This window comes from Hibiscus syriacus, unplaced genomic scaffold (genome assembly GCF_006381635.1).
Source record: "Hibiscus syriacus cultivar Baekdansim isolate YM2019G1 unplaced genomic scaffold, ASM638163v2 tig00111402_pilon, whole genome shotgun sequence".
In the NCBI taxonomy this organism is placed as follows: domain Eukaryota; kingdom Viridiplantae; phylum Streptophyta; class Magnoliopsida; order Malvales; family Malvaceae; genus Hibiscus; species Hibiscus syriacus.
The window spans coordinates 5,108,227-5,121,817 of record NW_024063082.1 but is presented as its reverse complement, the minus strand read 5'-3'; the positions used below and the strand labels follow the sequence as shown (position 1 = coordinate 5,121,817).

At 30.3% G+C, this 13,591-nt stretch overlaps 2 protein-coding genes across 2 annotated transcripts; one reads left to right on the top strand and one right to left on the bottom strand.

Annotated features, from left to right (window-relative positions):
• Window positions 1-8,059: 8,059 nt before the first annotated feature.
• On the bottom strand, window positions 8,060-9,757 carry LOC120162209 (upstream activation factor subunit UAF30-like). The gene is made up of 3 exons (XM_039172389.1): window positions 9,686-9,757; window positions 9,239-9,437; window positions 8,060-8,477 (listed from the first exon to the last, which is right to left on the bottom strand). The coding sequence occupies exons 2-3, from the start codon at window positions 9,410-9,412 to the stop codon at window positions 8,349-8,351; spliced, it is 303 nt and encodes a 100-aa protein (XP_039028320.1). The 5' UTR covers window positions 9,413-9,437; window positions 9,686-9,757; the 3' UTR covers window positions 8,060-8,348.
• Window positions 9,758-11,471: 1,714 nt separating this feature from the next.
• LOC120162210 (small ubiquitin-related modifier 1-like) lies at window positions 11,472-13,059 on the top strand. The gene is made up of 3 exons (XM_039172390.1): window positions 11,472-11,657; window positions 12,544-12,693; window positions 12,779-13,059. Exons 1-3 carry the CDS (start codon window positions 11,577-11,579, stop codon window positions 12,842-12,844), a joined length of 297 nt encoding a protein of 98 aa, XP_039028321.1. The 5' UTR covers window positions 11,472-11,576; the 3' UTR covers window positions 12,845-13,059.
• The last annotated feature ends 532 nt before the right edge of the window (window positions 13,060-13,591 follow it).

The following is a 13,591-nucleotide window of genomic DNA, read 5'->3' as shown; positions in this document are numbered from 1 at the left end:
ATACTCAGAAATCCCAGAAAATGCAAAAAGGGAGTAAAAGTGAGAAAACCATGTTTGAGAAATTACATACTGAAAAATTCGCTCACGATTGCCGTTCAACCTCAAAGAGTTGTAATACCTTTTTCAACAGTTTTTGACGCATATGGATTTCTTCTATGATCAAAATCTATATAAAAGGAAAAATGAGAAGGTAAAATCGGGGCAAAAAAGACAAATTAGGAAGTATAAAATATTGTTTGGTTTAGATGAAGATGAAGATGAAAATCAGGACAAAAAGACAACTGAAATCTAACTTCTCCTTACTTCCCATGTTCTTTCTATTTTGATTCATCAAATTACGACTGCCGTTGAGGGATAATATCTTTGGCAACAGTTCTTGATGCCATTTGATTTATTTTATAATCAAAATTTTAAATAAGGGAAGGATGGGGAAGATAGAATCAGGGCAAAAGAGGGGGAAAGATAAATTTGGATTTACCGACCGTTCCCGTTGAGTAGAATTTATTGGAGTTAGATGAAGAAGAAAATCAGGATAAAAAGGGAAGTAACACCGCGTTTTATAACCGTTGACGCATTTCTTTTACTGTGATTCTTGACTCACACGCTCTTTCTTTCACTTTTCTCTCTCTATTCAAAACCCTCCACTCTCGCCTTTTATTGTCAGCTATGATAATCGTCACAAAGTGTAACGATGTTATTAGTTTCTTGATCGACGCAGGGATGTAGTCTCAATTATATAATAATATAAAAACATATTTTTAACATCAATTAATAGAGAGGTCAATTTAAGAATTTATTTATAGTACATAAAGCAAAACAAATATTAAATCTTTTAAAATTCTTAGAAAAATTTATATAAAATTTTAAAATATTGTTTTTTATTATGACTTCAGTTGACTAAGTATAATTTCATGATTATATAAAAATTAAATTGAATTTTTAAAAATATATTATTGATTTGAATTTTTTTCTTTTTCGCAAACATGTATATAAAATAATTTTTTAACTCGTAAAATGTTATATAATCTATATTGAACGAAAAATTATATAATATATAAAAAATTTTGTATATAAAAATTCTATAAATAGATTCATACATGTATTTTTTCTCTAAATTTAATTTGATATTACAAGTTATAAAAAATATTAAATAAACTTAGACCTATAATAATATGAATACATAAAATATAATGAAATTAAAATACTACAACAAATCAGGCAAAATATGCATAACATAAAAATATAACCGAGCATGACATACATACTAAATGTATCAAAATTTAGGCTTATATCATAATTGATGTTAAAAACAAATTATTATATTATTTTATAATTTATATTATCATTAATATATTTTTATAAAGTAAATAAAATTAATTTTAGCTATAATTTAATTTAAATAATATTTTTATCAACATACTTATGATTTATTAATTTGACCTAATGGTTATCAGTTAGGCATTGAATTTCTTTTTCAAGTTTTCGGTTTAATCGTCACTAAAACTATACATAATGTTTTTTTTTTAAATTTCACTAATAAAATGGGCAACACATGCAGTTCACGAAAATGACCAAAATAAATTAATTAAAAGTTTAATAATTTTAATATTATTTTTAAAATTTTGATAATTAAAATATAAATATTTTAAATATTCGGCGACTATATTTTGGTTTATCCTATTTCTTTCAATATTATATTAAGGTTTAATTAAAAAAAAATTCCAGACTATATTTTTTTAATTTAGGTGTCTAAAGTTTTTTCTGTCAATGTACTTTGTCATCGTCATTAAAAAAAGACCATCAACACACAAAATGTGACACATTTGTAAATTATATTTGAAAAAACTTACAAGTATTAATTCTTTTAAATCTAACTTTCTCAAAAATAAAAAATAAAAAACACATAAAATCCTTAATTTTAAACCTGTCGATCGTCGTTCCACCATTGAACGGAGCAAGAAGGGCTGCCATCATTGTCGCTCTTCCCAAAATCTACCTTCAGCGAGATAACACTAAGCGATTGTTTGTAATTTGAATTAAAGATTTAGGAGTTTGAGACGACTGAAAGGGCAATTGTCGATCATTGAAGAGACGACTGGTAGAAAGGTCAGTCGGAGATGATAGATGATTAGAGATCTTAGAAATTTGAAATTTTCTTTTGAATTTTAAGATAACTTTTGATTTTTTTTTAAAAATTAACTTTAAGTCTTTTTAGATTAAATTTTAAATTTTTATAAATATATTATTTGTCACATTTTATGTTGTTCACAGCTTTTTTTAATGATTGTAACGAACGAGACATGTAAAATAATAATGTTGAAAACGTTAAATACCTATTTTGCTGCTCGAATTCAATTCGCTATTACGGTAATGAGGTTTTGGTTATTAATATTTTAGGTAAATTACATCATATACTATTGAATTTTAGAAGATATATCAATCATATTATTAAATTTTCAATTATAGCATTAGATTTTAATTTTGATTTTAATTTTAGATCTTCAATTTTAAAATTTTAGATTTGTCATTAGGTATAAATATCTCTTGAAGTATTTAAAGAGTTTGTGCATATAAAATTTTGATCTTATGACCTCAAGTGTATAAGGTATTGATAAAGAAATAAACTATAATTAAGACTAATTTTATTAAAAGAAATTTATAAAATATCTTAATTGAGAACTGTTTGCATAGCATTATACAATTGATCATTATTCTGTGTGCAGAAGAGGGTTCATGGTCAAAATATTTGAGTTTGATCGGACACTGACTTAACAGTTATTTTGTTTTGTTGGGACTGGCGTCGGGATACTATTCTTGCCAAGAGAATCTCTTTTTTCGCAGACTCCGACGTGCGAAACTTAAACGGACTAGATTTTCTGTCGGTATGTCTTTAACGGATAATTATCATGAGCTACGATCCACTTACAAAATGTAAAATTCTTTTAATTTTACATAGATTTAGGATATTTGGATGAGTAAAAATAAACGGCTAAGATTAATTCATTGTCTTTTTTTAATGAATTTCTTCTCATTTCCTACCGTTAATCTCAGTTATTTATTTTTCGCTCATCCAACAGACCTAAATCAGTATAAAATTAAAAGAATTTTACATTGTGTAACATATTCTTATCCCAATTAGAGTTAAATCCACTTAGACAGTATAAAACTCTTTGAATTTTTCATATATATATATATATATATATATATATATATATATATATATATATATTAAACGAAGCCAAAATACAAAAGAGAATATTGTTGAAATATTTGATGCACATTGAAGAGCTTCAGTTGACCTAATCTATACTTTCCAATAATAACGAATTAAGAGAAAAAGAAATAGCAAATCTAACCTTGGATAGCTGAGAAGTTGGGAATTATTGTGCAGTCACTCATTTTCGTCCGGAGTTTATATAATAATATAATTTTTAAAAAATATTGTTGAGAACACATAATTTAAATGCTTTTAATTTTAAAAATCGGTGTTTTGAAAATATATAATATGGTTTTGAAAATATGTTTTAAAAAATATATATTATATAGTTTTAAAAACATTTTTGAAAGCGTATAATATATGATTTTGAAAACGTTTTAAAAAGCATATATTATATAGTTTTAAAAACATTTTTGAAAATGTATAATATATGGTTTTAAAAACGTGTATAATATATATTTTTGAAAATGTATAATAAATGGTATTGAAAACGTTTTAAAAACGTATATTATATATAGTTTTGAAATATATATATATATATATATTTAAATGATTTTTGAAAACATAATATATATTATATTATTATATACTTACTTATTATATAGTTATATATTTCATTACATTATATATTATATATTATATTAATATTATTTATATTTATTTGTTATATTTGTAATTATTATTATTTTCAGGTCCAATGAAGCGTCTGTTCGAGTCAAATGAAACCCAATCGAGCCATGTCAGCAAAGCAAGCCCGATTTGAAGGAAATTGGGCTTGAACCAGCCTAGCATATTAGGGTTTTTGAAACCCTAGCATTAACGTCGCATAGTGGCTCACCAACAGCCTGAATCGCACCGACTGATATTCTCGGCGTTCGAATCAGGACAGCCCGAGACTGCACCATCCCAGGTTTTCAGCAACAACATCGGCCATCCCGATTAAATCGGGAAATAGGGGTAAACGACCCCGAAGTAAACGGAGAACAACCCTGACTTGGGGCTATAAATGCTTCATCGGGGAGGCCGAAAAACAACAACAACGATCGAAAAGCAACCAAACAAAAATAGCCACGAAAGAACCCAACACACAACACGAATAACAACATAAAAACAGAGGACTCGTAGCAACCGAAGAGAGCACCCAACACAAAAAGGAGGCAACAATCAAAGGTTACCACGAAATAAAGCAATACTCAACGAAAATTAACACAAATCAAGCCAAAGGAAAAAAAAACATCTTGCAAAGCCACACAGAGGAGCAAATAACCATTCAAAAGACTGAGGGGTCGATCAGAGATAAAAGGAAAAAAAACGAGACCTTTTAGTTTTGATCTATGTTGAGGGGGTTTGATTTTGTTGCTTTGGGGTTCAGATTTGGGGTCTCGAGGGTGAGACAAGCGTTTCGGGGTGTTTCAGGTTTGCCCAGCTACCGTCGTCGATGGCCAGAGCGACGATCAATGGTCACCGAGCATTGGGGTCGATTGAAGAGGAATGGAGAGCATTTTAAGGAGAGAAAGTTTTTTGGGTTATAGGTTAGAAATGAGGGTTTTTTTTTGTTATTTTGGGTATTTATAGAGGGGCTTGTGTGTAAATAATGAATAATTTAATTATTTCTGCAGTCCCTCAAACTTTGAAGAGTAATTCATTTTGGTCACTCATTATGAATTTACCCTGCAATTTTGAAATCAATTCAATTAAGTCCCATCTGTTTTTGGTACTTTTGCGATTTAAACCCCATAACATTTGTTTTTCTCCTTGCAACTTTCAATTAATTCAATTTGGTCCTCGATTTTTCATTATTTTTAAGTTTAAGTGATTTAATTTAAATTTTCTTTTTTTACCTTATTTATTTAGTACTTATTTATTTTTATTTTAATTACTTTATTTTAACCCTAATACAAACTCTTTTATGTTATTACTCAATCTTTTTATTCTTTTAGGAATAATTGTAATCGGTCAAAGGTAAGTATTCGAATCGAATCTTTAAATTTCAGTTTAGCTTTTAATTTTCTCAATTAAGACAACCAGAAAATTAAATTAGTACCGAAAGAGCAGTACAAGGGTGTTAATCCTTCTTTGACTGTAACCGACTCCCGAACCCGACATATTTATGGTAAAACACATATTAGGTAATATGATAAATTGAGGTGTTCGGTCAACCTAATTTTAAAAAAAAAAAAAATAAATGACCGGTGGCGGCTCTTACATGTTTTATTTAAGTCAAAGCCCGATCCCGAACCCATCTGGAGGACGGCTACGACATCTTGCTTCAGCCAACAGAGAGCCGGAACTCGCCATTGATAAAAGTCTAGAGACCAGAAGCAACGAATGCACAATTCCATTACTATTCTTCTTCTTCATTGTTAAGTTTCACATTCATGGTTTCATCAATCCCAGGCTGAATTTTATATATACAAATACATATATAGAGACAAATAAACGTAAATCTCTCTTTTTTTTCAACGAGAACGAAAATTCTGAAAACTTAATGGCAGACAAGGTAAACCAGACCTCCCTCTCGGTCCTCTGTATAGAAAGGGTCTTCCTACACCTTCTCGTTAGAAACTTGGCCTTAATAAGTTTTATTTGTTGCTTCCTTGAAATGGCCCCAAGTTCAAAAACAGAAGAACAAAATTTGGGTAAACTACTACACATTTTATCGATTTTAATATTAATTTAATCATTAAACTTTGAATTGATATGATTACCACTCAACTTTAATTTTGACAACCAGATGACATGGAAATCTAGTATTGATGTTGAAGCTAAAAAAATAAATCATCTTTCATCTAAAGTAGAGTTTTTCTAATTAATTTCAGTCGTCATCAGAAATTATCACTGTTCGACATCCTTTATAATCACTTTAGACATGATAAATGCATCTTATCGTCTTCTATCATTTTATTTGTTTGGATTTTCTCAAAATTTCTTTAGAACTTGTGGAATTAAATAAATAAATAAATATCTACTATTTTTTAGAGTCCGGGGGCTTTCTTAAATTTGAGGAGTTGAAGGTGTTTATTTAAAAATATAAACAATGAGAAATATTATTTCGAGAAGCCGAACAATATATCTTAAAGTTAGTCTTATCAGACAGTCATGAGAGGAGATCAAAGTATTAACATGTCGAAATTTTAGATTAATTTTCATCGATTTTGAATGGATTTCGTAGAAAATCAATCCGAAGAGAAAGATAAGGAGTGAAATACAAATATTTTGACATCAGTTTTGTCACGAATAAAATCATTAATGGATGTTGATTGACTACTAATGGCAGTCGGAAAGTTCAATGCTTAAAATTAAAGTATTTTAAAGTTGTGTTGAAATTTATACACAAATTAAAGAGTTTATATAGTCTTCCAAAACTACGTCATTTTAAGCATTAATATAGTCATACCCAAATGATATATATATTTTGCTTAAACAGTACCAAGAATTACATGTTAACCTGTAAAGTGCTAAGATGCTTATCCAACTGGAGCAGTTATCCAAATGATATATATATATTTAAATGGATACATTTCACGGTCTAACAATTTGGTCCTAATGTCATGTGTAAAGAATAGGAGATACTAGAATAAGGGCATATCCACTACTTGAATCAATAACCTAACTAGTTCAAACTCCATAAAGATGGGATTCCTATTCTATGCCATCCATATGGGTCAGATATCATGCAGAAAACCAGTCTAGTAAAATTAACCTTGTTGAAGCCTGAAAATGGCCCACTTAGTTCAGTTAACCTTAAATGCTAGAACAGTAGCATATCTCAACTCTGCATCTGAACCATAGCATCTACAAGCATTTCCTTATCCCAGATTATGGCAAGAGTTTTAGAATAAGCTCTGCGTACCTGTACAGCCATGAGATGATTCTTACACTTAATGCACAAAATGGACTACGCATACAAGGATTATATTTAAAAATGCAACCGTGCTTACAAATTATATGAAACCGAACAGCAACTGGGTACTTTCAGGTTCCCTTTGTTGTTACTTGCCTCTCACAAGCCTCAAGAACTCACATTCGCTAGTTTCATACAAATTATTCCCCTATTTAGCAGAAAGTAAATTAACTTATTTGTTTAAAAAGGCATATAAATGTGCAAAATTCATACCACCGAATGAATGAAGAGACATAACACCATAAAAACAAGCCATTTCAGGCAAACTGGGCCATCTCTGTGTGTGTGGCTGTGCTATTGAACATATTTGTGCACAGTGTGAGTGTAGATCTAATAAGGCAAGTGTTCTAACATATTTCTCCTCTTAAGGTATTTTTTTTCTGATAAACATTCTACAATACAGGATTTGACAATGCAGAAACAGCATGCTGTGGGACTGGATTCTTCGAGATGAGCTACCAGTGTGATAACATGAACTCATTTACATGTTCAGATGCCAACAAGTATGTCTTCTGGGATGCCTTTCACCCAACAGAGAAAACAAATGCCATTGTGGCTGATTATGTGGTCAAAACTACCCTAGACGAGTACCGATAATTACTAAAAGTAAGAAAAGAAGCAATGCTTCATCGTTGTAGGAGTATTAACTAGATATGGTATTATTTCAATATCTATTAACTTATTATTGTTGTTTCAAATATATTCCATGCAGCAAAATATAGCAAACAATAAGTCAACTGAAAAAATGCATGCTAGATGAAGACTCAAAATAACAAGTTTAAACTTTAAATCAAGAAAGTTTATCTCCACTAGACAACAATTATTTTTGGAAGACACTTGTCATGGTTGATGAGGCTCTTCGGAATATTTGCATGAAACTATCATTCAATGTTTCAACATCTAATAGATGATTTTTCTTTCAGAAGAGAAAAAAGTTTGATTCAGAAATGTTTTCTAAGAGATTTCCATCATAGAAATTGACATTGCCTACTAAGAAATAAGATCAACCAATAAAACTGTTCTTTATTGCAAACTAAGATCCTTTAAAGAAAAAAGTTCATTTGAGAGGGAAAGACCAAATTTTAATAAGAAGTTCACTCCAAACTATCAAATATCAGAGGCATATACAAGTAATAATCAACTGATTTAACAGAACAAGCAGCAGCTAGAGATCTTCGAGGGCAGGGTATGGAAGACACTCTGTGGAGCATACTTGAATCATCTGGCTTATTTGGGCACTTTAGGAAAATGCAGTTTGATAAGTGCAGGAAGCTCAGCCAGCTCAAGTCGAGACTTGCCCAATAAAATACTCCTCAATTTTTCATCACAATTGACAAGATTCTTATTGTTTGGATCCTAGTCAAGAAAAAGTGGCACACTCCTCAGGTAAATTTGTATATATAGTACAACATCAAGTCCAACACTTAGAAATCAATTTATGAATAAGAAACTAAAACTTCAGGAACTAAATCCCGAAATGCATGCGCAGTAAACAATTAAATATACATAAGAAAGCCTTAACGTCAAATAAAATCATTAAAGAACCTCTAGAGCAAGTGGTGGTGACAAGAGTTGTGCCCTCAGTTTCCACTTTACAACATCAAACTTTCTTATTGTAAAGTGAATGGTCTTAGACATGATTATCATTTCCTGGGACATGTCTGCATATAACGCAGACTTGCAGAGAGAAGAGATCATTGTCCTCATGGACACACATATCCACAAATGGCAGTAAAACATTATCATTTAAGGGAAAATGTCATAAAAAACCACATGTTCAATAAATTAAAAAAAACACTTCTTACCAATAAAATTATTCATTTGAAAACACATCTTTATGAAGAAAAAGAAAAGACTGTTTGTCCCTACCTGAACATCACAGCAATTTACCAATCCAAATCTAACATGCTAATAAAGAATAAGAAGACGGAACTATCAATGAACTAAGAAACTTATTCAATAATCTACATGCAACGTCTTGGAGTGCAAAATAATATGAAAAAGACATGGGTGAGTACAGCCTCTCCATAATTTATTTATAAGCATTTGATGGGGGGAAAAAAGGAATCAGTTTTTAAACAGGAAGCTGCAAACTTAAACAGGAGACCTAAGAGTACCTGAAGATTGTTCTCCTTGATATAAGACCAAGCACGCATGAAACAACCCAAACGTGAAATCTGAGACTGGCCCACAAATTCTCTAACTGGGGAAGGAAGATTTACAAGGTCAATCAAGTTAGCAAGCTTCTTTGGGTTATCAGTAATTGTCTTCTTCAGTATTTGAGGCAGCATTTTTCTACCTTCTTCTCTTCTTCCCCTCTATAAATTCAAAAACCATAAATCAAACACTTAACAAAGAAACATTTTTTTCAATGCCCAACAATGTTTAAGGGGGAAAATTATTCTTTGGTTCTTAAAAAAATAAGCAAAAACACAAGCTTCTGGGGAATTTTATCGAACAGTTGGCGTTATTTAGTTATCAAATTCACAACCATTTGATTTGGTTGTCAATTTTAAATTGCGTAAATTAAAAGAGTTGAATTAAAAGATAGCTCAGTCGTTTACCTGGAGAGAAACTGATGGCAGGAAGGCTCAGTGGTAGAATCGTAAATAGGAGCAGTTCTGAATTCCAAAGTTCAAGATTTGGTGTTGAGAACGGGAGAGATAAAAGGGAAGCGAAAGTACGACCAAGGGCTCTTTAAGAACGTTGCTTGGTTCTTCAAAACGGCGCCCGTGGTGTTAATGAAACGACAATCTGACAACTAAATGGCCAAAAACAAAATATAAATTTAGGTAAATTACATCAAATATCATTTAGTCTAGACTATATCTTGTTTATACTAATAAACTTTTAATTGGTCTATTTACAATACTAGATTTTAAATTTAATTATGTCATTGGACTGTTATAATTTAAATGATATGATAATACAAATAAAATAACATCATATTGACATGATTATTGATATATAAAATGACATTGTTATATGTATTAAATTTTAATGGTGTATTAATTTTATCACTGAACTTTTGAATAGATCATTTTTTGGTATTATACTTTTTTAACCACTTACGGTAGCCAGTCATCTATTGTCATTGGTCATTTTTCATGATAAAATCAATATCAAAACATCCACATTTCATTTATCTTTCTCCATTTAATTAAAAGGGTTAGTATGAAAATAAGTGTATGAACTATACCTCCCCATTTAGGTATCTATTTTTTTGATCAATTTAAAAAACCCATTAAAAATAAGACAATAAGTGTTTGACACGTTGCTTTATTTTTTTTATTTCATTTAATTTTTTTTAAAAAAATAAAATTTATAAAGTAAAGAAACCTTTTTTGTTTTTCATAAACTACCCATGATTTTTAATTCATTTGTCGGCCATCACCACCGACGACGACCATCCACTCACTTGCCGACCACTCTTCAACCGTTCACACGTCGATTAGGATAAATGTGTTGGGAATTAGGGATATAGTTCGATTAAGGGATTTAGAGTTTATATTAAGGGCTTTGGGTTTAGAGAGTTTAAAACTACGATTGACGTCGGTGGGTAGGCGAAAACATGTGGGTAGATGATTGGCTGATGGGGTGGATACCTTGAGATTAAAGATTTTGGGACTTTTTGAAATTTTAGAATTATTTTGAGTTTTTTTATAATAATAATAATAATTTTAAGATTTGTTTTAAAATAAATTTTTTAAAATTTTATAAAGGTGTCACATGTTATATTATGAGTGGTTAACAGATTTTTTTAACATCTATTACAATCGAAACATCAAAATTGACCAAAATAAATAAATATCTAAATAAGAAAAAATATATTTTAAACACTTATCTAGCGTTATGACATAGTAAGTAAATAAGGAATTAAACTTATTTAATCTATCTTCGTTTAAAAAGAAAAAAATTAATCAACTATGGATAAATATTTTACTAGAATTCATTATAATATTAATTTTTTTAAAGATAAATTAAATTTGAGTTGGATTAGTTTTTTTAAATAATAAGATCAGATCAAATTAATTTTAAGAAAAAAATTATTAAATCTAACATAATAAAAAATAATTGTACAATTATTTCTTAAATAATAATACCTGTTTATCTATATCAATTGTCTACATAGATTATAACTCTATAATAATTGTACAATTTTTTTTTAAATAATAATATCCATTTATTTATATAAATTATGTAAATGGATACTAACTCTCTCCCCCCTCTCTCTCTATATATATTTTTGGAGTCTAGTGGGCCAATAACCTGAACCCATCCCTAAATCTAACCGTCCATTTCTTTCCCCCGACGACCACTATATAATGCTAAAGTCTCCTTCCTAAGAGATCGCTTGTTTCTCCAGCAGCCAAAGCCATAATAAAGATATCAGTTGCTAGCCCGGAGCCCCGAAATCGAAACACTCCGATTTATCCCTGAAGTAGAACAAACAATATGTCAGGAGTAACCAATCAAGAAGAAGACAGGAAGCCCGCTGATCAAACGGCTCACATTAATCTCAAAGTCAAAGGCCAGGTGAGATTTTCCCCCCTATTTCCCTGTTTTTTTTTTACTGTTTTAATTATATTTTTTAAAAATTCTAGAGATTTACTTTTTCCCTATAGATGATATTTCATCTCTCACTTGGTTTTCACTGTTTTTTTTAATTTATTTACAAAATCACAAATTTATGGAAGGTAGTTTTTTTTACTGACAAGACGCTTGATTTGTTTTTGTTTGTTTTTTAAATAAAATAAGTTGATTTATAAATATGGGAAACAAAAGCAGGCGAAAGTAGTTTTTTTTAGTATGTATTGGGAGTTTTAGCTATGAAAAGAATGCAAAGTAACTACTGATATGTTAGGATTTTGGTAGCAAAACAGTGGTACTGTATTTTGATTACACGAATTGTCGTCTTTATGATGTTTTACGTTACTTATCTTTGATAGCAAGGTGCAAGCGATTGCTTAAAGAGTGAAGCAAATCGATTTAGTTTGTTTTGTGGACTATAATTGTACGCCGGTTACTTTGGTTGTAGTTTACTTGAAGAAAGTTTTATTGAAATGCTAATTCGTCAACACTTGTGCGATTGTCTTTCCATGATGACTATGTGCGATTGTTCGTGCTAAGTTAAAATTTCTGATAATACTGCCATCTCTGCATGTTGTTTCCTTGAATTTGTGATAGTCTCTCATGGAGTTCGTACCCGTAATCTAAACGGTTTATCACATAAGGTGTTTGCTTTAGTTAAATAGAAATGCAAGGATGCATTTGTGCAGTAGTGCTTGGAACACCTAACTAGGAAAGACAACATTTTGGGAACATTTGTTGATGTACAGTTAGCTTAGATTGCATGTGGAGCGTATCTAGGCTGAAATAATGTTCAAGAAAAGGCCAATTCATTTATTTGCGATGTCTGTAGGATGGGAATGAAGTGTTTTTTAGGATTAAAAGATCCACACAACTGAAGAAGCTTATGAATGCGTATTGTGATCGACAATCAGTGGATTTCAACTCGATTGCTTTTCTGTTTGATGGTCGCCGTCTGCGAGGGGAGCAGACTCCAGATGAGGTTTCTCACTCTCTACATATATGTGTGTGTGCACGCTTATGTTTTATTTATCGTTTCTTAATTTTTATGTGTTTTGTTGCTGCAGTTGGAAATGGAGGATGGGGATGAGATCGATGCAATGCTACATCAAACCGGTGGTGCTATGGCCTAAGTAGCATTTTTTTATGTTATGTAGTAGGATTTAAGTGGTAGTACTTGTGAATTAGGATCTATTAAATATTGCATGGATTCACTCATGGGTTAGGGGTATGATTCTCGAGTAATCGTAGTATAGAACAATGTGGTGTTTGTTAGTTGCATGGGGACTCTGTGGGTTTTTTATGTAGTTTATAAATATGGGTATTTGTGGAAAGTTTTCTATTTGTGTCAAATTTGTGCTTGACAAATGTCTTTATCTCAGGTTTTTTTATTCCTTCACTAATCACCACTGCCAAGCAGGGCCATTGCTAACATCCTGTTTAATGCATTATTTATGCAATATTTTGTTCCGTTCGTGAAATAATGTAGTAAAAAATTAAGAGTAAAATACACTAATGGTCTATCGATTATAGGGTGTTGCTTTGTTGAATTCATTGACTATTAAAAATTATAAAATGATCATCTGACTATTCGTATGTTCTAAACTTGTCATTTTTCGTTAAAAAATTGACGTTTATTATATCTCAATTAGTACGTTGACGTCAAGCTCAGACAACTGTTAATTTTTTAATGAAAAAGATGAATTTAAAACATATAAATAGTTATGTGATTATTTTATAACTTTTCATAGTCAATAAATTCAACAAAACAACACTATAATCGAAAGATTATTTTGTAATTTTAAATAGTTAAGAGGCTCAATAAAGTAATACTCTATAGTCAATTGATATTTTTTTATTTTTACCCAAAAATTAATTAA

Excerpts from the sequence above, each read along its gene's own strand:
- LOC120162209 (XM_039172389.1), bottom strand. The coding sequence starts at position 9,412 with ATGCTGCCTCAAATACTGAAGAAGACAATTACTGATAACCCAAAGAAG. Across the intron at positions 8,478-9,238 it reads TCAAGGAGAACAATCTTCAG|GATCCAAACAATAAGAATCT; the intron begins GTACTCTTAGGT and ends TTTCTTGACTAG.
- LOC120162210 (XM_039172390.1), top strand. The coding sequence starts at position 11,577 with ATGTCAGGAGTAACCAATCAAGAAGAAGACAGGAAGCCCGCTGATCAA. Across the intron at positions 11,658-12,543 it reads ATCTCAAAGTCAAAGGCCAG|GATGGGAATGAAGTGTTTTT; the intron begins GTGAGATTTTCC and ends CGATGTCTGTAG. Across the intron at positions 12,694-12,778 it reads GGGAGCAGACTCCAGATGAG|TTGGAAATGGAGGATGGGGA; the intron begins GTTTCTCACTCT and ends TTGTTGCTGCAG.